This window comes from Epinephelus lanceolatus, chromosome 5 (assembly GCF_041903045.1).
Source record: "Epinephelus lanceolatus isolate andai-2023 chromosome 5, ASM4190304v1, whole genome shotgun sequence".
NCBI classification, from domain to species: domain Eukaryota; kingdom Metazoa; phylum Chordata; class Actinopteri; order Perciformes; family Serranidae; genus Epinephelus; species Epinephelus lanceolatus.
In genome coordinates, this window is record NC_135738.1 from 10,637,971 (window position 1) to 10,664,238 (window position 26,268).

The 26,268-nt window shown below is 42.0% G+C and overlaps 1 protein-coding gene across 1 annotated transcript in view; it reads right to left on the reverse strand.

Annotated features, from left to right (window-relative positions):
- ppm1h (protein phosphatase, Mg2+/Mn2+ dependent, 1H) overlaps nucleotides 1-21,146 on the reverse strand; it is a 59,067-nt gene extending 37,921 nt beyond the window's left edge. The window contains exons 1-2 of the mRNA XM_033633989.2: nucleotides 20,743-21,146; nucleotides 3,247-3,412 (exon numbers count right to left, since the gene is read on the reverse strand). Of these exons, the coding sequence (XP_033489880.1) occupies nucleotides 3,247-3,412; nucleotides 20,743-20,975 (399 nt within the window). The 5' untranslated portion in view covers nucleotides 20,976-21,146. The remainder of the gene's footprint in view (nucleotides 1-3,246; nucleotides 3,413-20,742) is intronic.
- Between the last annotated feature and the right edge of the window lie 5,122 nt (nucleotides 21,147-26,268).

A 26,268-nucleotide genomic window follows, 5' to 3' on the forward strand; every position in this document is an offset into this window, starting at 1 on the left:
TTCCTTTCTTGCATTAATACAATGTACTGCTGTGGTTCCTTACCTGGAGGGATCCATCCATATCAAGATACTGGAAATTTCAGGGGAAATAAGAAAAAGGAAATAGAGAAAAAAACATATTTCTGCGATATGTGACTTTTATCTTTGTTTTTATATTGTAGAATACTAGATAGTTTTTCTATATGGCCTCTAAAGGGAGAGGAGCAACACTGATGGAAGCAACTGACACAGCAAGCAACCTGTGGTGGGTGACAGGAGTAGATGTTGTGTAGAGGGTCACAAGCCAAAAAGACTGGGAACCACTGATGCATGTGTACTGTCTCAGTGACCAGAAGAATAGAAGGTCTTTTTCATAACCATATTGGACCAAGTTCAGACCCGAGTACGGCTGCCAGAGACTCAAACAGAAAGCTGCACGGTCCAGGTGTTAAAGCTGACATCAGTGCTTCACACATTGCCCGAAGTTTATGGGTGAAAGCTCCAGTCTACTGACACTGCGTTTGAATTCATCCCATACTGTAGGTGTTCAGTGAGGATGCTTTCATTCACCGACGTCTTCTGATCTTAAAGCAGCCTTCATCTTGGGGGGGTGCCAAACCTGGTCTGTGATGTTAATGTATGCTCTGGGATCAATGCCTAAATATGCAGGTTTTAATAGGCGCACTGATGTGTTCATCTACAAAGTGCCACCTTCCATGTCATGTTTAGACAGAGTGCCTCACACCTTTGAGTTTGCCGCCTTCAAAAAGTGCAGTAACTCTATGATCTTCCGCCGTCCTGGAGGAAAAAGGCCACGCTTTTTGCAGGTCTGTTAACATCCACATTTGACTCCATTCGAAGTCGTAGAGCATTAGTTGGTAGTTGGTTATATTTGCTGAAATTGTCACAATATTCACACAGCACCAAATGAGACCGATGATCTGTAAAACAAATCATACTCCTCTGCCTACTCTATTGCCTTGCAGCACTTCTAAGGGCCTTACCGCATGTGAATGAAAATAACCAATCAGACCCGAGGAGTGTCTAACGTGGCTGGAAGTCATGTCATCAAATTTAGCAGTGCTAATCAAATATGAATCAAGATTCTCTTACTGTATTGCCTATTCCCCCTCAAATGTTTTCACAAACATATTTTAGTGTACTGTCTAGCTGTATAATGAAAACGTTTGTGACCTGGCTGCCACATTGGAAACAGTCATGCTGAAACAAAATGCCATCCACTCATCCAGTCAGAAATTTTTCCCATTTTACAGCTTAAATAAAAAAGCTGTAAAATACGTTTCTGAAAACATACGAGGCGAGAAACAGGCAATGCAGTAACTAGGGTTGCCGTCTAACAGTCGACCAAATGTTAGTCGACCTGAAAGGTCATTAGTTTGCAAAATTTCATTGGTCGCTTAGTTGCAGAAAAAAAAAAGCGTGAAACTCTACTAGGAGCTGCGCCTTGTCAAAATAAATCAAAACCTATATGACTAGACCATGTGGGGATTTAATGTGAAAGCACAGACACAGGAAGTGTCCACGCTCAGCAGTCAGACAGGAGTCAGGTTAATTTCCAGGGCTGGTACCTGCGGTTATTCCACAGGCTAGTTAATAACATGTCGGGCAGGAAATCCAAAGTGTGGGATCATTTTGAGAAGGTGAAGGACGAACCCAAGGTGATATGTAAACTCATCTTCATTGGTCGACTACAAACATGACGTATCATCTGAAACATGGAAGTAGCTACATGCCCATTAGCCCACGGCGTCATTAACAGGCGGCTCGCTCAGTGTGTGACGTGCACTTGTAGATAAAATATAGGCCTATATTAATGAAGGTTCATTAGTACGGTTTTGTATTTCTCTGTAATGTAGCACAGTGTTAACAATGTTACTGATACTATTCTTTCTCACACCTTTAACTCAAACCATTGTGTTGCCCCGCCCAAAATATATAGTTTGATTAATATCGTGACATGATTTTTTGCAGACTGTTTGTCTCATGTATGTCATTTCGAATTTAGTGACAGTTTCAGCAAAAATGACAATTTACTAACTGTAGCTTTATATAATCAAAGTATAGACATAGAGTTGCTAGTACACACCTCTTATTATGCTGTAACACTTTGTAAAGTGAAAAAAAAAGGCTGACTTCTTCTGCAGGGACAGGGTTTATATACTGCATTTTTCTGGTCACTGAGTGTAGATCATTGCTAACACATATCTCTGCACACACTACAGCTCTGATCTTCTAAATATAGTGCAGGCAGATTCTACAACATGAGCCTATGAAGCAAGCAAACAGTGCCAAAAAGGCTCTACACTAGTATTCTTATTGGTCTAGTATCGCTGCAGTAGTGAGTCATGAGGTACTTGCATGAGTTTGCTGTAGGCTCTGGGTGGACCTGCGTAAAGTACTGGTGGGCTGAGGGGAAATTTTAGCAGCAGTATTACTTTATATAGATATTTCTGTGTTGCCTTTGGGAATTAAACCCAACAAAATGCTTTGCATGAACAGATGAAAGAACAATGAAGAAATCACAGAGTGCATGTCAAATCAGAATTACAGTGAAACATAAGAGGTAAACATCAGTGTTAAGTGGCTGCAACAACAGGAAAAAGCCACCACTGTTGTCAGTAACTGCAGAAGGCTACATGGCTGACTTCTGTGAGCAAATGAACTCTCATTCGCCTGCCCATGTTAGTGGCTGTCAAGAGCTGCTGAAGGCCGAGGCTGTGGTGTGTCAAGGACGCTGTGCTGTACGCCCCAATAAACTGCTGATGGGACGGGATGAGAGGACAGTGGGTCCCAACAGCAGGCCCTTAGGGACATTCAAGGACTACATCCACTGTGACCATTACCTGGATTTCATCAGTGAATCAATGCAGAAGCTGCCACTCTGTGATCAGTTTTAACACTTGGTCAAAAAGATGCCTCAGGAAATTAGCATTTGATTTTTAATTCTTAGACTTAAAAGTATAGGTTAGATAGATCAGTACTGAGCTCGGTGAATTAGCTTTTAGTTTTTTAATGTCACTTTTATTTTGTTTTTTTAAATCAATACCTAGAAATCATGACATTAGCAGCACACACGTCTTCCATCCAGTCAGTATGTGATTATTTAGGACAACAAACGGACAAGGGAGGAAGTTTTAACATCTCTTCTTGTGGTCATAAAAATGGGTCTGCAGAATGTCATTCAGACTGGAGATGGCGATATTTGTGGACATTTCCTGATGAACCAGACCCATTACTTTGACTCACCAAGCACTCCCGGAGGCCCAAGCCCTCTCCGTTGGGCAGGGATGACCTCCTGCGGGCCATGGGGGTCCGGTTGGGCGTGGAGCTTCCTGCAGGTCTCCTCTTGACCACCAGCACCTCACAGCAGGCCTGGTCCTCATTTAGTGTGCTCTTTCCTGCGTTGATTACCCTAAACAAAGAGGGGATAACAAGAAACAACAACAGGGAATTTAAGCCATACTAAAAACAATTTCAGTTAATTATATAAAGATAAAATAAGATATTAAAGAAACTGGAGATGTGGCATTAAAAAGCCACATAACAGGAACAATGCAGGAGTGTGTAAATGATTGTAAATGGTGATTGTGCATCGCTGCATTTGTCACTACTTTTTTGTTTTGTTTGTTAAATTGAATGCCACTAGTAGAAAAAAATGCTTGCCGTGCCTTTTTATAGTTGCCAGGCAACTTCCCCATTACTTCCTACCATTTCTCCCCCCAGTAATCAGTTGCTAGTTCCTAAAATGTTGAGGCAGAGGATACTTGCTGTAGCTCTGGTTGAGGGTGAATGGCTGTCAGCAAATAGTTTGTTGGCCACAGGTAAACAGAGATCTGTGTGCATACATGAGACCCCGAAAAAGAGGGTGGATCATGGGGAGTACCACCGGTTGTTTTTTTAAAATGACTCTGGGACAGTTTGACAACCTGCTGTCTATCATCGGGCCATATAGCTCTGGATATCGCTACCACCAGTTTCTCCTCCATTGTTTACCAACTGTAAACTTGTTGTCGTGACCACCACAGAGGGCCCGCCTCTCAAATCATCTGAATGGACAATGGGAAAAAAGATGACGAAAAAGAGATGACTAGGGATGGGATTTTAACGGCACTACTACTCTTATCGATCCGGTATTGTTTTTAAAGATATTTTTTGGGCATTTATTTGATATGACAGACAAGCGTGAAGGGGCGAGAGAGAGAGGGAGTGACATGCAGCAAAGGGCCACAGGCTGGAATCGAACCCGGGCTGCTGCGGCAACAGCCTTGTACATGGGGCGCCTGCTCTACCACTAAGCCACCGACGCCCCATCAATCCGGTATTTTAACGGTACTCTTATCGATACTTTTTGAGGAAGAAAAAAACAAATTAAGAACATAAATTCCTTTATTTTCTCAATTCTCATTATGCAACAAAATAGTTTTTTAACAAAACATTTTACTTTTTACAACTTGAAATGTAAAATACATAAAATAATAGTGTTGTCACGGTACCAAAATTGGGACCCACGGTACGATACCAGTGAAAGTATCACGGTTCTGAGTAGTATCACGATACCACAGCAAAAATGAGGCAGATGTGCCTTTTGTCATTTATAAAAAGATAAATCACTTTTCTATAATACATCAATGATATTTCAATGGAATAAATTACTTACTGACTTAATCATACTTCAAAAACAGCATCAATAAGTGATTTAACATAGGGGGGGGGATCAAAATAAAATAAATAAATAAAGTAAAAATCAACCAGCCACCCTCCTCCCCTGACAAGTTAAGAACAGTCCCTAAAGTGCGGTAAGGTTTGTGGACCATTACCTGCCACAAAGAGAGAAATGTGAACGGCTCGTTTCTCCTCTGACACGCCACATACCTGTGTGCTGCCACGGCTCAGCTGTTCAGGTACTTCTGGACAGTCATGACATCAACAAAGAGGAAAATGTTGGACCTGGAGCCGGACTTATCCGTCGCCGGTAAGCCGTTATCTTGCGCCGCGGAGCACTATGGCCGCCGTATTTGACAGGAATACGTACACTTTTGACCGCTTGGCTCTCTCCGCCATCGTTATCTATCTAAAGGTAGGCTACGAGCTTGAGTTGGTGTATGCGCTGTCTTGTGTGTGTGTGTGTGTGTGTGTGTGTGTCACTGTAACAACAGCCCCGCCCCCCTGCTCTCCACTCACACACAGCAGGCAGCCAGGGTGAGCAAGACAGATCTCTCGTCTTCAGGGAGAATAGCGAAAATTATGATACAATGACGGATAACTGACGGAGTTGGTGAGATAAATGTGCAAGATAAGGTTTATCTTGCAAAAAAAAAACAAAAAACGACTGCTCCAGTACCGATAGCAGAACTGTTAAGGTCAGAGCTTATCAATACTGCGGTCTTGAAGAATGTAGCCCCGGGGCTCGTTCAATATCGGGGTTCGGTACCCATCCCTAGAGATGACGTGGGGCATTTTTCTGCTCTGTGTTGAAGTTTTCCCAACTCAGGCAGTTCAGAGCGCTCTGGCAAAAACACCAGGCACCTGGAGCATAGAAACGCATGCGTGCCACAAAAACCGTGAGCACAAAGCTTCATTCTTATTAACAACAATTGCAAAAAGCTGCCTCGAGTTGCTAAAATGCTCTCTGTGTGATCAGGGCCTTAATGTTTTGATCTGTCATAAGCATTAGCCGCTCATCCACAAGTAGATGCACACTTCCTTCTTTATGGTTATACTGTTAATGGATGTAGCTTGATAGAAAGAAAGTAGTTCCTACATGAAACTGCTCACAACAAGGTCTGTGGACTGTCTTGAGTAACCGGGTCATGATTTCTGAAAAGAGACATTGCTGTTGAGTTTGTCAAATGTATTTTTTGGCACTCTGAGCACCACAAGCTGAGTGCCATCTAGTTCCATTTTATTGGAGAGAAGGCAGACAGCCGATCTCTCTAACACTCTGTAGCTCACACCAAAACAATCTATACTGATAAACAGCACTGCAGGTAAATGGAAAAATAATGCATTTTTGATTTTGGGGTGAACTGTCCCTTTAAAATGTTCTTAGGATTATAAAATCTTTCCCCTTCATAACAGTTTTTTTCTTTCTTTTTGCAAATGACAAAGAGAGACTCTGACAGATAAAATCAGCAGATACACACTTTAAATACACATTTCAGTTTGAGACCCACACATGAAGGAGAGGACACAAAGACATAAATACTACAACACCTGGCAGATGGTGCACTGCTGCTGCGAGCTGCTGTAGTCGTGGACGAGCACATGCTGCTTAACAATACTCCAGGCATTCTCGATTTAGCCACCGTCAGTCAGAGATGTTAGGTCAACAGTGGCCCAGAACAAAATGTGATATAAATATGTATTTTTGTGGAAAGCTTGTGTCTTGGTGGGATTGTCACTTTTTACGTCCTGTCCTAATAACACAGTTAAGACTTAGAGACTGTTAGCACGTCTCAAGTGAGATTCACATCAAATAAATGAGACATTATATGGCTACATGTTGATATGAGAGGCAGTCATTATTACTTCCCTGTGGAGGATCCTACGTAAATAATCCTAATTGGTCATGGGGATGAACATGCAGAGAACAGATCCTCCGTCTCCAGCTAAGAAAACGCTGTCAGTTGTAAAACCCACAGGATATTGACTGAGCAGACCTTCACTCAGTAAGATTGATTTTAATTGGAGTCTTACACAATGGGCTACTCACCACATCCCCATCCTGCAAACTAATAATAGCACACTCCCTGTAGTGTGTCAATAAGACGGGGTTAAAGAAAACACTTAATTTGCCTACACAGCTCCCCAACTAAACCCACAACTACTTATATAAGTATGAGGCTGGGAAAGATGCTCACTTCAGAATAGTGCTGAAAACATTAGTCAGTTAATCAATCAGTCCACTGAAACAAAACTATTATAAATTATAACAAATTTATATTTAAAAAATCATTCATGGTCTTTTTTATAAAACTGGGCCGTCTATGCAGTAGAAAGATGCAAATACTTTTAAAACTGGGAGAGAGAGAACAGTGAAGAAGGGAGGTAGAAAACCAACAACTACCAGAACGCACAGCGTCGCACTGGACCAATAAATGCTCCCGCTGGTGGGTGACGTAATGCGAACATGTCAGTTTGACATAATGGTGGCTGCTAACAGTCTTATTACAGTTATAGTGTAAGCTAAAACATTTAAGGTGAGAAATAGGCAACTCAGCAACCAACACATTCTCACTCAGACCTCGTCACATATTGACGTTAGGTCATGGATCGTCCACGTCCTGGTACGACGTTAAAGGTACCCTGGGTGCGTTGGTTATTGACGTTCTGTGACGCCATGTCAGGTTCCACCTGTTACATGCATTGTCCGCTTTCAAAAAACACTTCCATTTTCACAGGAAATTTAACGTTTACATACGTGGTACATACATGGTTGGGTCTAGACAACAAAAGCATGTAGTTAGGTTTAGGACAAAAGAACAGGGTTTGGCTTTAGGATCTTACAGAACGCGAACACCACTTTACCAGGTGAAAGTCGGTGTTTGTTGGACCCATCCACCACCCATCCCACCCACCTTAACTTTCGCTCTTGTTCCGCTGCGTTTCCCCCTGACGCCACTGAACGTCATTAAACTATAACGGCGACCACCTGCAACTCATTTGGTCGTTAAAGGATGGCTTTTTTCATCAGTGTCTGACACCGCAAGTCACTGTCCAAGTGCCGGATTTCGACGACTTCAGAGTAAGACTGGGTTGGTGGTTTATATTTGATCAGCACTGCTTAGTTTTACCGTTTGACCTCAATTTCAGGCTCACAATGCAATGCACAATGAACGTTAATACTCAAGTTGTCGGGATATTTGCTCATTTTGCCTTGAAAATGCCAACGTATCAAAATCATCCTTATCAAAAACCAGTCCTGAATCCAGTCTTTAGTGTGTTTGATGCTTATTTTTTAATACCCGATTACTCTGCAAACTATTTCCCACAGCATACTAATCTTGTTTTTAGATATCTAATCTTCCAGGCAGCAGTTGGTTTCAGTTCAAACCACAACTCTCAAGTGTTGTATCCAGTTTGACTTCTCCCACAAGCTTTTAAAGTCACTCTATGAAATGATGATATGGTCTGGAAAAGTAATGCAAGTACATAGTGTGTGTAATATGTAGTCAATGCTTTCCTTTAACTGCTTTCCCTAACTTCATATGACGAATACAGGTCACAAACTTCATGCACCGTGCTGCGTGTCTGAGACCAAAGCACTGCAGGGAGCGACGTTCATTTGACCCTGGAAGATCACGAGATTAACAACAGTCGAGCTTTCGAGCCTTTCATCTCTGATACGAGAGGAAAAGCCATCCAGACCCCGAGGCACGAGCTGTGTCCGAGAGCAGGGCTGTCATATTCGGTTACCTCATTTCATTTCTTCACATTTGGGACAATGGCATGACCTTAATTACTCCATCCGAGCTGTGATCTACAGTGTGCCTCTTTTTAGGGAATCTTGTTCCTTATTTTAATTTCTAAAACAAAAAATTGTTCACAAAACACAAGTGATTATAGTTTCTTGAGGTCAGGGTGAGGGGGCAGGATTAATTAATTTATTTAACGCTAGATTTGTTTCATTTTTATTGTCATATTGTCACTTATTGTTTGGTAATGCTTTTCATTTCGTTTTCTAAATGCTTCATCTGTATGTGTGTTATCCTGATGTTTCCTTCTGAAACTATGTATGCTGACAGTTTTAAATAAATATTCAAAAGAGGAGAAAGACCAAAGCAACGCAGCAGCAGCTGGGAGTACAGCAAACTCAGTTTCTGGTGTGGATGTTCCAGATAAAAAAGAAACTCAGCATTCAGAGGAAGGAGTGAAGTAAAAACAAACAAACTTGAAGATAGCGCTCCTGGGGGCGAGGAAGATGTGGCGAGCTCAGCTGCAGGCATATGTTGTGTGCACACGTAGACAGTGTTTGTGTAATAACTCTCACTACTAGAGGGAAAAGACAAAAGTTCTGCACTCCAGCTTTTTTTCATACCGTATGTTAAATCTTTCAGTATGTGCATCATAATCTTACTATATAATGACGAAAACTCTGTGTGTGTGTGTGTGTGTGTGTGTTTGTGTGTGTCTGTTCCACGTTTTTCTCCTCACTAACTTGGTCAATCCATGTGAACTTTGGCACAGTGGTAGAGGGTCATGGGAGGATGCGAATGAAGCAATATTACATCAATTGGCCAAAGGGGGGCGCTATAGCAACTGATTCAAATTGCAAACTTTGCCCCGTATGCTGTAGAGACATGAAACTTTGCACAGAGATGCCTCTCCTCATGAGGAACAAATTTGCCTCAAGAACCCATAACTTCCGCTTATATAGATTTTCCGCCATTATGAATTTTTTGAAAAACACTTAAAATCGATCTCTTCCTAGGAAGTTTGAGCGATCTGCATGAAACTGGGTGAACATAATCTAGGGACCAATATCTAAAGTTCCCTCTTGGCAAAAGTTGGAAAACTTACTAAAACTGAGCTTCTATAAGGCAATGAATATTGCGGAGGGTGTGGCTCATCACATAAAGGTGTATAACATCTCAAGGGTTTCACCCATCACCACGCAACTTTGTAGGCATATGACCACACATAATCTGAGGGGACCCCTCCATTATTGACCTCATCAAACAAAATGGGGGCGCTAGAGAGCTAATTTCTTATCTAGGCCTAACCGCCATATGGATTTTTACTAAACTTGGTAGATATGTAGAACAGGACGCCTCAAGGTGACTGGAGAAATTTAACTCTAATTGGCAACTGGGTGGCGCTGTAACAAGAGAAAAATGCTTCAAAATGGCTAAAATGCGACCGATCGCTGTGGCTCCCCCTGTGGACCAATGTTGCTGTTTTTTCTCTAATTTCTGGTATGACTAAGTCATGGTATGGTATGCTGTAGGCTACATAATCACTGTCAGTGTGTCATTCTGTCAGTCAGTCATTCTGTCTGTCCCACGTTTTTCTACTCACTGACGTGGTCAATCTATGTTTCCCATGTGAACTACCAGTGCGCCCCACTTTTAAGTCAATACAACATATAAACACTTTAACTATCTGTCTTTCACCGTGCTACCTCAACTACTAATGTACAGTTTAGCCCACTAAGTATCCCACTATTGGCAATGGTACTACTGTACTTTCAATAAAGCAATTGTACTATCAAATTCACAAAAACTATGTCTGAATACATTGCTCTTCTTCATGGGTTCAGTTGACTATTTAATCTGCAATTTCCTATGACCTGTATCCCAAACACACACCATGTGAAACTGTATGTGGGCAACTGTGTACTCAATGGGTATGGACTAGTATATACATATATTCCACAATACTGCTGCTTTTACACATTGTTAATCTACATTCACAACTTAAATGGTATGTTCTGTTTCCTGTTTTATTTTGAAAGTCCGTTGTTTGTCTCCCCATGTCCCGTCAAGTTTCCCGCCGCCCTGATTGTCTGATTGCTTTCACCTGTGTCTCATTATCTCCCCTGTCAGAGTGTATATAAGTCTGTGTCTTGCCTTTGTCCTCTGCTAGATTGTCTTGTCTTTTTCTGTCTCCATCTGCATTTGTGGGTCCACCATTTTGTCTGATATTTAGATCCTCCATCTTTCCTTTGCATTATTTGCTTTTCGTTTTAATTCTTGTATTTGCAGCTGTGCCTCCACACTCTCCCCTGCCACATCTCAGTTTCCACAATCAGATCATTTCTGATAACGATAAACATGTTCCTATGATGTGATGACGGCAGTGAGTCATGTCTCTCATTCTGTGGTAACTCGTAGTTAAGCTGCACGTTAAGTAAAGCTGGCGCTGAACTGAAATAGCATTACTGTGTTGCTGCTTCAGAGCAGTGTGGCGTGTTGATGTAGCAGAAACAACACAAGAACATGTGCCCGATCATGTGATTGAGCACTGGGAAGCTTTATATGTAAAGGGTGCTGCTCATGTGCTTCCTCTGGGCAGCTGAGTGTGACAGTGACTTAATTTAGCTCCTTTACAGGGTAAAAATATCAGCAAAGTGGAGAAATAGACTGAAGAAAATTGTCTTATAGATAAAAACTGAAGGATAGCATGCATAGTTATAGTGTTTCAAACATGTTTTAACCCTTTTTTAATCTCAGAAATGCATGCCCTAAGTATATTTAACACCCGCTTCATACTGTTAACACCCTGGAGCTGCCACGTTCTTATCCCTAATTAGATATTAATGCTGAGTAAGCCTTCTCACACATGTATGTCTGCTGACTTGCAGACAAAACATACAGAGCGCAGTGGGGGTGCTAGCATTCAGATTATAGACACGCATATTGATTAAGTATTGATCAGACTGCTGCTGAGGTTGCAGAATTATGTGTTACTGGTCCTGGGTCAGTAGAGGTAAAGATTGAGGGAATGAATGAGTGGCTGGGGAAGCTTTGTCACAGTTTATTCTTTAGACTCTGAGTGCCATGACTCGCATATGCCAAGAAGAAGGTCAGAGGAGGTGAAAAGAGGCAGAGGCAGAGAAAAGAGGCAGAGGCTCAAACCAAGCAGTCCAAACCAGATGACGTCAGTGGACACATCAAAAGGTCAAGAAATGATGTGGAGCAGAAATAATGAGAGGCTAGGAACCAACACCAGGTATAGTAGCCATGCAACTAAGGCTGCAACTACTGATTATTATTGTCTTAATCTGACTAACTACCTATTATTTCAGTGATTAATCGAACACTTCTTCACTTGAATGCACCCAAAGAATTAAGAAGAAGAAACAAAAAGCAGGGCGGCATGGTGATGCAGTGGTTAGCATTAGGGCCCGGTTAGCATTTATTGGCCAGCCGATTATAGCCATTAGAGAATAATCGGCAATTGGCCAAAAGTTGGCCGATTGACGCCGATGTTAACACTTATATTTTCATCACTAATAAAATGCAGGGAATATGGTGTTTTACTTAGAAATGATGTCCTTGTGTTACTTTTTGCACTATAACCTACCTCTTAAATTGGCAATGATAGGAAGAACTCTGGTACTGTGAACATACATGTGAATGTCTTTATTCATATAGACTTTGCATGCTTATTTTATTTCCCAGAGGTTTACTGCCTTTTTGCACATCATATTTTTGATTTATTTTGTGTTCAAATTGTTCATATGCTGCTTGTTCCACACAATTTCTGATAATAAAAGTATCTGAAAGTAGTAAAATGTTCTTCCTTCAATTTATATCTTTGTAAGGAGTGTTTGAACTATATTTAAGCTATCAAAAGCAGGTATTTCGGGGGGTTTTAAATTGAAAAACGTAAAAATTTAATCGGCCGATATATCGGTTATCGGATTTTTTTATTCCATAATATTGGAATTGGCATCGGCCCCAAAAAATCCATATCGGTCGAGCCCTAGTTAGCATAGAGGTTTCCTGGTGGGAGAGCCCTTCTGTGCGAGTTTGCATGTTCTCCCCGTATCAGCGTGGGTTTCCTCCAGGTGCTCCAGCTTCCTCCCACAGTCCAAAGACATGTAGGTTAATTGGTGACTCTAAATTGTCCGTAGGTGTGAATGTGAGTGTGAATGGTTGTCTGTCTCTATGTGTCAGCCCTGTGATAGTCTGGCGACCTGTCCAGGGTGTACCCCGCCTCTCACCCAATGTCTGCTGGGATAGGCTCCAGCCCCCCCAGGACACCAGGAATGAATGAACAAGGAGCAAGGGACACTCAAGTTTAAAGTGGTAATGGCTATTAATGAAGTGGCCTTTAATGACTTATGTGGGCACCAACCTGACTGGTGACTGGTGAGGATGTAAGCTAGAAACATTACAAATTACTGAGTGTACCACAAATATTAACATAAGTTTACACTCAGTGGCCACTTTATTAGGTACACTGGTACAATCTAATGCAAACTATTAAACTGTTTTGTCATAGAGTTTACTTTTAATATGGCTATAAATGTTTTTTTCTGTACACTGTCATTGAGGTTTTAATTTAAGTATAAGTTTTACTGTTGAGGCCATATCTAATGATGGTGTTGTCCTGGACTGCATTACACACACAGGTGTTGCTAATATTCTGCACTCATTATGTGTGGAAATGGGAAGGACAAAAAATTAGAAAGACCCTTCATTAGTAATCATAATCAAGTACACCACCACAGGACCTCACTTATATGACAGTAGCTCAGTCCATTGGGGACTTGGTCCCTGTCTGGAGTGTGGCCTGGTAGCTGGAGAGGTGCCAGTTCACCTCCTGGGCACTGCCAAGCAAGGCACCAAACCCCCAACTGCTCATGGGCAACCCCCTCACTCTGACATCTCTCCATTTTTTTTTTTTTTTTAAGATATTTTTTGGGGCATTTTGCCTTTAATGGACAGGACAGGTAAGCATGAAAGGGGGAGAGAGAGAAGGGGGGATGACATGCAGCAAAGGGCCACAGGCTGGATTCGAACCCGGGCCGTCGCAGCAACAGCCTTGTACATGGGGTGCCTGCTCTACCACTAAGCCACCGACGCTGACATCTCTCCATTTAATACATGTATTGCTCCTGTTTGTGAATGCGTGTATGTATTTTGGGCCTGTGTCACCACTGTGTAGAATTTGCTGTATTGATTTGGACTGGTTAGCACAGGTGTACCTAATAAAGTGGCCACTGGGTGACTTGACATTTTTGAGTTTGAGAATGGAAATATTCACAGTGAGGTCGACCCCTCCAAATCTGAAAAGACTTCCTGGAGAGAGCACGCCTGACTGAACTCAACTGAAGCTGACATCTGGAGCAGTTTCCTCCTCACCTCCTGAAGCACCAACTAACACGCAACATAGACGCTCTATGAACTGCACACAAACAGTGAACTGAGTGCACATAGGAGGGAGACTCATCATTACTGCTGGTGTGCATGATGGGTGGAAAACAAGTAGAGAGAGGAGAGCAGCGGTAAATGTAGCCCGTGTCTACAAAAGTGGGGCCTGTAAGTGGAGATGAGAGGAGCGGTGAACAATACTCACTGATCCTTTCAAATGATCGTGCTCACTGGACCCGACAGTGCAACCACTCGGAGACGGTACATCAGAATCCTTCTCATAAAGCTAGAGAGGCTCTTCCTGTCTCCACAGGGAGCAGCACAATAACCCAGGATAACCTCAGCAAGCTCAGAGAGACCACAGACAGGCAGGCAGGGGTATGAAGGAGGAAAAACACTGTGCAGACTAGGAATGTGCTGTTCAGCCTGCATGATCCTACACTTTGATATTAAACTCCACTGCTAATGATGCTGACATGAAGGAATCTTTTCATATAATTGATGACGTGGAAACAGTCAGGATGCTGATGTAAAACAAAATCTGTCAAATAATCTGAGTATGCGTGTTAAATTTACCAAAATATGGCTGCATACACACTCTTAACCATGCTGGGGTATAAGTCTGAAGAGGTGGGTTTTGAAAGCTGACAGTGTGGCGGCATTTTTTTTATATGGTTCGGTGGTGAGCTCCACAGAGACTGAAAACGCCCTGTTACCTCAGGCTCAGCACTTGGTCCTGGGGATTTGAAGGAGGTTAGCATCAGCAGAGCAGAGACAACAAGAGGGGGAGTGCTGATGGAGGAGGTCAGAGAGATATGGAGGAGCCAGGTTGTTAAGGGTCTTGTAAATGGTGAATAGAATCTTGAAGTTTATCCTGTGTTTAACACTTTTAAACCTGGAGCGACATCACTTCTCTTGTATTGTTTTCAGACACCTTTTGCAGGTATTTTTTTCAAAAACATGGTGGAAAAAGGTAATGAGCAACTTGGTAAGAAATGTTACACAAATTGCAAAAAAAAAAAAAAAAATTAGAGAATTATTTTTAAAAAATAGGGGAAAAAGAGAAAAGCTAGGGAAAACGATATTCATTATTATTATTAAATTTTAAAATTATGTTACACAAGTATTATTATTTTAAGATTCTCTCCAGGTCATTTCCTTGATTGTTTTAAAACTTTCTTTCTTTCATTTCCTTGTTTTAAATTTTATCTTTTTACCACTTTCTTCCTCATTTTTTGGGTCATTTCTTCTTAAATTGCCTTCTTCCCATATTTTTAAAAGAAATCAAGCCAATTTGCTCAGATTTCAAAGGGTTAAACGGGAGTCATTGGAGGTCACGGAGGATTGGGGTGATGTGGTCATGTGGGCAGATTCTGGTAACCTGGCGGGCAGCAGAGTTCTGTACATACTGCAGTTTATTGAGGACAGTGGTTGTGGTTCTGTAGAGGATGCTGTTGCGGTAGACAAGCGTGGATGTTACAAGTGCATGTATGAGTGTTTCTGAGGCGGGCAATATTGCAGAGGCGAAGGAAGGCTCTGGTGTTCTGGTGATGTGGTTGACATGAGGCAGGAAGGTGAGGGTGGGGTCAAAGTTGGGCCGCCCCCAAATAGTCTACCAAACGTTAGTCGACCAGAAAGGTCATTAGTCGGCAAGATTTCATTGGTCGCTTAGTCGCAGAAAAAAAAAAAAACAAGCATGAAACTCTATTAGGAGCTGCGCCTTGTCAAAATAAACCAAAACCTATCTGACTGGACCATGCAGGAATTAAATTTGAAAGGACAGACACAGGAAGTGTCCACACTCAGCAGTCAGACAGGAGTCAGGTTAATTTCCAGGGCTGGTACCTGCGGTTATTCCACAGGCTAGTTAATAACATGTCGGGCAGGAAATCCAAAGTGTGGGATCATTTTGAGAAGGTGAAGGACGAACCCAAGGTGATATGTAAACTCATCTTCATTGGTCGACTACAAACATGACGTATCATCTGAAACATGGAAGTAGCTACATGCCCATTAGCCCACAGCGTCATTAACAGGCGGCTCGCTCAGTGTGTGACGTGCACTTGTAGATAAAATATAGGCCTATATTAATGAAGGTTCATTAGTACGGTTTTGTATTTCTCTGTAATGTAGCACAGTGAAGAGGGTGAAGAGCCTGGTGACGCGAGGCTAGGTTGGAGCCATCAATATTGAGTGAGTATTCCTGGGTAGGGCAGGTAAGGGAGTGTAGGCTGATGATTAAGATTTCCGACTTTGTGTTCAGATCACCGAAACACATGATAATACCAGGCTTACTAAGCATCAGGCATTAGACCGCCCCCAAAATGCTAGTCCAGCAGCTGTAACCAACAAGTCTTCAAATGCACTGTCTTGTCGAATCAGGTCACGTCAAACTTTATTGCTGCAGGCGGAGTATGAGCTCCTACCTTCAGGCTGTAGATACAGAGTTCTTGCACAGCAGACAAAATGATAGAAAGTCTCTTTTGTGTGTGCAGCAATTAGTAGCCTGAATTCACACATGTGATCCCAGCACCGAGGCACTTAACATACAGCATTCAGCTTTTTTCTTGCACTGTTTGATTTGAAGAGATCTTACATTCGTACAGTTTGTCCTTGTTATCTGCCTCGTTTGTTCCATTATGCAATCAGGAATGTGTTTGTTTACCTGGCTGCAACCAAATTTCCCCCGGTGGGATAACAAAGTTTGAATGCCCTATCTATCCTGACGTTTTATCAGAGAGACCCCTTGGTATCTGACCCTGTTACCCCTCACGTCACATCATCTCACATGGGCTCAGGTTCTCTGTGCTGACAGTGAGACTTCACAACAACAAAGCCCGCTGGTCAGCCAGCTGTTGACAAATCCCCAGTATGGATCAGTCCTGGCTGATGCTACGCCAAGCTGGCGCACGCACACAAACACACACACACACACACACACACACACACATACATACACTTCTGGCAGCAGCATCACATCTCCTCATGAAGTAGGGCTGGTAAACTGATCCTGTAGAATTATACATCCTGTTAAAATATGTTGATTTTTAATGGACACTGAAACCTCAGTAAAATAACTGTGTGGTTTCAGTAATTGGGGCTGATAATGAAATACACAGTTAGCAAAAAATAAATTATGCAGCCTACTTTAGAACATAAATGAGTGGGTGATGGTTTCTCAGAAGCGAATTATCGTCCTTTCTTTTCCGCCTTGAGATTAAACATTCTTCACAGCAGATTAGCATGAGGGAGCAAAGCAGAGGGTGTGTATGAGAATTACACAATTTCAAAGGATTTGCTCACTCTGGAGGCAGAGACCATATAGATCTCTTTTAGTACTGAAACAGCCAATCAATTAGTCAATCAACAGAAAATTAATGAACAATTTGAAGTATTTAATGAAGCAAAAATGGCAAATTTACTCCGGTTCCAACTCCTGAAACATGAGGACTTTGCCTCTGTTTTTCAGGGTGTCTACAGGTATCCTTTGAAGACCCTTTCAAGACACCTTTTGACCAAATTTAGGACATATTTTTGGACAAATCATGTTTTATTTGTTGAAGCATTGCAGGTAAGCATTAGCCTGGAAATCCAGACCCAAATCTAGAAAGATTTAGGGTCTGGCTATGAGTAATGCAAATGGCCCAACTCGAGGGGCGGCACCAAGCATGCATTTGAAAATATCACTGCACGCAATTGGATAACACTACAACCAATCAGAACAATACACAGGGTGACGTATAGGCTTAGCTACCAGCGGAGCTAACTGGTAGATTAGACTCTTGCCGTATCTGGTCGGCAAAACAGCAAAAACATCCTTCTTGCAAAGGAAAGATTCGAGCGCCGTCTTCTGTTCCTCTTTTAGAGAAAAAGCCAAGTCTAACTCGTTCATTGTAGCTGCCAAAGCCGTTTCAAACAACTGGTGTTCATCCGTAGCCATCTTGCAATGTTTACTGACGGATTCCGGACTTCGTCGTCGCAGCTCTGTCGTCATCTGTTTAGCTCGCCTATATCAGATACACGGATGTGATTGGTGCAGCTCGGCTCCAACGGCATGGGTAATGAGCATCATTACTGATTGTCAGAGTGACTCGCTGAGCAAATTCAAATTGTGCTCTTGCGAGAACTCTGGATTGCCAGGGTAGGTAAGCATTGCAGGTAAGTAGTATGTGGTCTTGTGTGTATGTAGGTGTTATGTAGGAATATGGTTATTAGAGTGAGTTAAGTTGATCTACATTTTGCCAATAGGGAAGTGGAAGTGTGAAGTAAAATGACAGTATTATAGTTTTTAAAGATTTCTGACAAAAGAAATGTGGACTTTTGAAAATCTGAGGATCATTTGGTAGAAGGACCTAGGGTTTGAATTAAGCAATGAGGAATGGTCAAAAAACTATTAAATACTGGGGAATATATAAAGGAGGCAATGGGGGGAAATTGCCTCAGTATATATGAATTCATAGGTCTTACTTTACTCTTGCTAGTTGTAGTTGTACAGGGCGGGTCTACTGGCTAATAATTTATGTTGGAACATTTCTACATGCAATCTGGGAGTGTAAACTGGTTAATCCATTTTGGGAAAAGGTTGTAGATCACACAGGGAAGTGGCTGGATATGACAGTAACAAAATCACCAAGATTATGCCTTATGGATGACCAAACAGAATTACCGAATGTGTCAAAATATGAGCTTGTTGTGATAAATGTAGGAATTGTCACAGCTGCTTAAGCGATCCTCAGATTCTGGAGGACTACATCACCTCCAGATTTTGGAAAATGAACGGAATCTATGTTAGAAATTGTGTCACACGTATCAGCAATGAAGTTGAAAGTTTTAAGAGGTCATGAGCAGGCTTTTTTTGTCTGTAATATGTCTGTTGAACTGTCACAATGTGGTGTTTAGTTGTACCGCTGTGGTTACTGTATTACTATTATGGGTACAAGAATGTGTAGCTACCAGGTGCCTGTGGATATGATGAGTTCCAATAACAGTACTGTCAGTTTGTTCAGATTCAACTGACCTGATAAATAAAAAAAAAAAAGAAATGTGGACTTTTACATAGAAAAGCTTTACTCCTTTTCACAAAAAGAAATTAAAGGTGTATAAATGAAATTAGACAAAATGTCTGTAGTAGTTAAGGCCTCACAACCTGGACACCCTGTTTTTTTGTGTTTAAACATCACAGCAATTCAAAAATCTTAGAGTTTTAGACTGTTAATCAGACAAAACAAGCAATTTAAAGACATCAACTCCAGCTCAGGAAAATTGTTCTGGACATTTATTTTTACTATTTTCTGACATTTGATGCTGTAAACAACTAATGAATGAACAGGAAAAATAAACAGTTTTATTGAAACTTTTTAGTCGCAGCCCTCGTCTTCCTCTCCTTGCTGCTAAAATGTTACCCTGTCCTTTTGACGTCTTGTAAACCAAGAACAGTTGCCTGAGGCAGTGACACTGACCTGGTCAGCTGTGTCGAAGCCTTGGCTGACTTAAGATGACAAGCACTTGCACATCTACACTGGGTTCACGGCAGGACGGCTGAAGTTGAAACACTAGATGCAAGCAGATAGGGGGGGAGTTTCTGCACGCAGCGTTCTTACTGAACGTCTAACATCATCGATTAAACAATTAACCTCAAGGAAACAGGCGCTCTATCATAACATCCTATCAGCAGAAGATGATAAGAGTTTATGTCGAAGGAAAACACAGAGCATACTAACTCTTTTTTTGTGAATTTACAAATTCAGGACTGCTGTGTCACACTCTGTGTAGTTAGGAGTGCCTCAAGGACTGATGTGTGACCTCTATAGTTATGAGGCAGCAGCATCACTGACCACCAAACCACCCAGATACTTCATGTGGAGATGTATAAAGTGATTGTGCTCTCAGGCGTCAGACGATGATCAGAGCAAGAGTTAATCCTATTTTTGAGTTACGTTCTGTCCAAGGTAAATGTAAACTACATGGTTTTGTTTGTATAGTGCAGGTCTTGTTTTAGCCTGAGGGGGTGTACAACATGCTGCTCTCACCAGCATGCAAATTAAATAACTCCTCTCCTGTTTGTTGCTGTTAGAAAAATATTCCACCATGTCTGCATTTTCTCATGTCCTGCCATTTCTTTGCAGCTGCACCCCCCATACTAAAGCCACAACTTGCCCTTTCACGAGTCAAACTGCTGCACTGCATGCTCTTTATAATATGTCCTTTTAAAATTACAACGCAGCCAGCTTATTACATCCTTGGCAGGAGGATGCGGGGAAGCCAAATGGACTGTGCACGCCCAAACATAAGATGTGATATCAATAATACAACAGATGATCTCAGGTCCGGCTGTGATCCTGCTCTCGGGCCGTCAAGTGGAAGGAGGATGACTTTGAGTGTGTGACAAGGCAAACACTGAACGAACAAACACTTCAAAGCTGCTGTTCTTCAAGTGATTGCTGTGATGTGGTTACATCTGGAGAACAGGGTCAGGTTTTACTGGCTTTTCTGGGACAGTGTTAATACTGTGCACACAATGAAGCAGTGACACAGGTGAAGAGGTGACTGTGCCAATAAAACATGTTACTGCAATTAAAAAAACTACACATAGATCTATACTGCCCTCTTTTACAGTGGGTCTGCACCACCTTACACAATCACAATAATAAAGCTGCCTTTATGGCCTAGATTACAGCGACCTTATCTGTTTGGTGGATGTTTGTGTCCTCTGGTGGTGTTTATACTGTGATGTAGGCTCCTACTGAAGGAATATGTGGGCCAGCTGCAGCACCTTGGCCTATTTTTATTCTCACACACACACATGAATCCTGACATGATGTTATTATAAGCGCTTATATTTGCGCCTTAGCGGTGCGGGGCGGACGCGTTTACTTCCAGAGGATGCTGTGCAAGAAAAGATGGACGCATACAGGTTACTTACTCTGCGTAGCCGGTGGACCACGGCAGCCGCTTGGTCTCCTTCAGGATGAGGATCGGTCTCGCAATGTGATCCGCCGAGCACTCTATCTCGTCCGGAGACAGTCCCAGGAACTCCGGTCTGCTGTACGGGTATTTCAGCGGCAGATCCGAGCCACCGGGATGGTCACCGTTGGAGCCACCGGCCATCATACCTCCCATAAAATTGGCCACCGCCGATTTCACCCGCGTGAGCATGGTCCTGCTGCAGCGTGGGTCCAGGCGATGCGATTGCGTGAGCTTCCCCCCGCCCGACAGATCCTCCCCGCACGGCGACGCAGTTCCGCGGCGTGAAAGGTGTAGACACAGAGCGGCCGTGAAGACTCATTCAGCCCAGCAGCTCCCTCGGTGAACGCGGAAATAAAAAAGCCACAGAGACACACAGAGGCAGAGCTGCACGCTGGTCATGTGACAAACCGGTTGCTGCTGGTGGATTTGGTCGCACTGGCATCTCAGTGAGCAGCTTAGTGTTGACAGTGCTGGAGGTCAAAGGTGCGTAATCCCGGAGTGACGATTACCTCCTGGGCAAGGTGCAGGTGCTGTCATCAGAGGGCTGACACATACTCGGAAAAGTGGGTCCTCAATCCAAGGCCGTAGCCAAATCTGCTGGGGGGTCTGAGGGTCCCCCACCACAAAGAAATTAAACATTTGAAATATAACACATAGAAATATGTAATAAATGAAAGCTATTACTATTATACTGTTTTTATTATACTGTTATTACTGTCTGCATGAATAACACAAACGGCACGACGTAGCCAAATTCACATAGGTCTCATTTTGGCGCCCAGACCCTGGGTGCAATCCAAATCATATACTTTTTCCTTTACTTATAGTATATACTGCAGCTGCCCTTAAAAAAGTGTGCACTGGTGCATGCAGTATGCACACAATCAGGACATTCTACTTTCTCATAACATTACGCCCTGAACTTTGACCCTCTTACTCTTATATCTCTTATCTTGGAAATAAAAGATAAACGCCACTTACCGAGTTCGCCAGATATCTGGAGAGATCTGCTGTAGTTCCTTTGCAATATATGTAGTTTAACTTTAAAGTTATAACTGCACAGATTGTAGATTCTAACATTATTTTTATAGTTATGTCCTGTTGTCGTTTGTAATATTTATGATTATTTTGCTCACTTAAACGATAAATACTCCTATTATTACCATTTGACCGGCCATCGCTGCGACTTCTTACAGCTGTCAGTCAGCTGTCAAGCCATCATCTGTTTGCAGCTCAGTGGATGTGATGTACCATCCGCTGTGCTGAGGATTGTGAGTCATGATTAGCCAGAAAGCATGCTGGCCTGCACACAGCGAAATGGGACCGGATGTAGTAGAGCATCCTGGTGTTTTTGGTATACTGCATTTGACATACTGTGTATTGGGACGTACTGAATCTTTTCTTGGCATACTGTTTAGTATGGCAGTATGGGTATTGGGACGCACAGCCTCATTAGGGGTCGCCAAACGCTGCTTCTTAATGTTTAGTCTTGACTCTGAGGACACAAAGCAGACACATTAATAAAAACACACATACTTGTAATATTCCACATGTGAGCACATTCTCTGAAATTAACCACAATCAAGGCAAGTTTATTTGTAGAGCACAATTCGTACACAAAGTAATTCAAAGTTCTTTACAGAACAAGAAAATGCATTAAAATCACAATACAAAATAAAAACATAAATAATCATTATAAAATGAACTTTAAAAGAGAAGAGTGCAGATAAGATCCTTTCAGTCATATGCACAGTGAAATAGAGCTGTTTTGAGCCTAGATTTGAACATTGTCAGAGTAGAGGCCTGTCTCACATCTTCAGAAAGACTGTTCCAGATTTTAGCTGCATTAAACTGGAATCCTGATTCCCCATGTTTAGTCCTGACTCTGGGCACCAGCAGGAGGCCGGTCCCTGAGGTCCTCATAGTCCGAGATGGTTCATATGGCACTAACATGTCAGAGATGTACTTTGGTGCTAGACCGTGGAGAGACTTGTACACAAGCAGAGCAGCTTGAAAGTCTATTCTCTGAGCCACAGGAAGCCAGTGTAGAGACCTGAGCACAGGACTAATGTGCTCGTACTTCCAATCACAGTTTTTGTTCAGGGTATCCATAATATCTTAAACTAGACATGCTGACTTTGGTTTTACCTCCCATTTTGGGGGTCCCACAGACCCCACTGCTATACGTGTAAATAACAATATTAACTACAAAATCAACCAGTTTATTTCCTTTGAATATTGCCTTTGCCTCTGACCTCATTTAACCCCAACATGTAGCTGAGTATTGAACCTTATCCCTTCGCCACAAACTGGGCTTGCCCTGCTCATTTCATGAAGTTGGGTAAAACACTAAAATGACCATAAAAACATTGTGATTACACCAAATAAGGAAACATTTCCTGTTTTATCTGTTATATTGGGTATATGTAAATAAAAAGTCAGTCACAAAGATACGTACAACAAGGGATCCTAAAGAGTGATGTCACTTTTGTTTGGAGTCAAAGAGGTCTAAATCCTTGTTAGGCCTCTCAGCTGATATACTACACCAATAAAATGAATTCACATAAAACGAGTCAAGCTCACATAAAATTTGAAGGCAACCTGATTAAATCTGTAGGAGTTTGTTAGAATACAACACATGGGAATTGGCAAAAAATGACCACGGAATTCAAAATGGCCGATTTCCTGTTAGGTTTAGGCAATGGGTTCAAGAGACTTTTTGTGCATCTGGGCATGATACAAGTGTGAACCGATTTTCGTGCATGTCGGTGAAACATGCAGCTGGCGCTGCTCTTTAAAGGCACCATATGTAAGAATGTGGCCAAAACGGTTACTGCACTCAAATTCAAAATACTGCCGCACGTCGTGTCTGCCCCCCCGTTCAAGAAAGTCTGGCCGCTTGCTGGGATACAGCGGAGGAGGAGCCAGCTGCTAATGCTATGTACCAGTACACTGCTAATGCTGCTTGCCGTGCTGCGTTTATTTCTCAAAAAAATCTGCCGGGTCGACGACCCACCTGCACATGGGCTACAATGTATGATCGAAAATGAATAACAGTTGAAAGTATTCGAAATGTCCATCCCCGTCTAGCTATGATGCTAGTTAGCCAACTTTGGCTAAAGCTTACCTGTCAAGGAGAAGAGTAGCCACTTCAACATCCGATTTCAAATTCCTCTCTGCTTTCAACCGTCTCCACCGTTCAAAAGCATCTCCTATATAGATCCTCGCTTTGCCTCGAGTTTTGTCTTGGCGTTTTTGGGAATCATAACGAGGTCGTTTGGGTTTAGTCGCCAAGCCATTTTGCCCCGCCCACTAACGCAATAAATGCAAAAATTAGTGCGTTTTCGAGCATGTCAAAACCCCCAAAAAAAGCAATTTACTTCAAGAAAAAAATAATTATTATTTTGCATTTAGGAGGCAGTGCTGTATAAAATATACTGTCAGCATCAGTCACAGATATATAGCATATGAAAATCCATTGTATTTAGACATGTTTTACAGCCGGGGTCCCTGAGCCCCCAAACAGATGTTTCTGGAATGGATTTCTGAAACATGTTGTCAGCTCAAAATCAGAGTTGTAAGCAATTCTCACAAAATTTGGGAAAAGTAATAATAGTAATTAAGCTGATAAAACAATATTATGTTTGTTTTTTGAGCTCCAGACTCCCAAAGAGAACACGGCAAACCCAAAGCACCTATCGTCCCCCTATAGCAGCTGACTTTAATCCTAATCCTGTTAAAGGTCACAACCCCAGATCTACCTTTCAAGAATGAAAAAATACCTACAATGATTTTTCATATGCAGCTAGTTTGATCTCATAAGACAGAATAAAATAAAAGGGAAAGAGCTCACACATGCTTTCTCTTTTTCTTTCTCACACACACACTGAACACGAGAAGGCCGTGTGAGAACAGTCAGCTGACTTGAGCTGAGTGGACAACAGAGACTGTAACTGAGAAGAAATCAAATAAGCAATTCAAAGATGAAGTGTAACCTGAGTCAGATAATAATAATCATAATAACAGGCTGCTAATATTTCTCTAAGAGCAGCTTTAAAATAACAGAAGTTATCCAGTGCTCCATACGCCGCAATTATTAAAGCAAATGGGGGGGGGGGGGGGGGGGGGGGTACGTAACATACATCAGGATAAATTACACAGGAGCAAATTACAGGGGAACAAGTAAAATAAATGAAATGGCAATAAGGAGAATCTATATTGAAAGAGATATAAGAATATTTAAGATGTATGTTTTCAGAGGAGATGTGAGATATGATACTGACTGTGGCCGCTACATTTCCTCAAACTGACTTCACTGTAGTTTCAAAGTGACTGACACTGAACTACAGTATCAAACTGGGCTCTGTAATTCACACACAATCAGATTTTTTCCAAGATGACAAACAGAAAGGTCACGTTTACCACACAACAAAAAAAGACTTTGTGTCCTTACTTTGGTGTTCTCATTGTTGTTCTCTTTTTTTCAGTTTGTTCTGGCCTGTGAGTCTGATTGGCCGGGTGCTCAGCCAACCCACCAGGATGTGTGTCTAGACATCATGAACTTACAAACACACTAAGAGCTGCATTTTGGAGAAGTAAGCCACACAAAATGATCTGTTATACAATACTGCAATCTATAAAGCAGCCAACCCACGGATCAGACCCACAGACTTCCCTCTATTCGTGAACCGGCAGTGTTGAGAGGTGAAGTTTAAAATCACGGCAGTCTGAGAATGGCTTTTAAAAAACACTTTACTTCTGATGATAGAGAGACTGACACAAATTGGCACTGTTAGACTCATCTGGGAATCGATTCAAATCCACTTAGTACAAAGGTTCACTGGAAAAAATGTTGCCGTTTGGACAGAGTCTGCTTCTATCAACAACCCTGGAGTCAAATGCTGCTCGAGTCAACTGAGAGTTGGCAGACGTCTGATCGGCCTTCAAGTGGAAGTTCACATGTTTCGCATCGCAGTCACAAGTATAACTGATTTAAGACACTATTTATATCTCTCATGAGCATGTTTACAGGCATTACATGTACTTTTATTCATATTCTCTGGTCATGTGACCTCCAATAGTTTCTAAAATATATGAGAATTACTTATTTGCTTTATGTCTTAAACTAAGCATGGCCAGATTAACCTGTTTGGTTGCCCCAGGACAAAACGTTTAGCCCCTACTGGCCCCCACCCTATCCACCTCCTGCTTCATTATGCACACAGACACCAGTATACTCACCAGTATGCTTCACAGAAATTTGTATGTTTGATGTGTTTTTACCAAGACATTGCTACATTACCAGCAGCAGCGGGGATAGTAGCACAGAAAGTTATTGTTTTTTTACACAGACATAGCTACATTTCCAGCAGGGATAGTGGCAGAAAAAGCAGTTGTGTTTTTTACCAAGACGTTGCCACATTTCCAGCAGATATACTTACATGTAAAGCAAAAGTTTTGTAAAGAGAAATCACTAAATCTC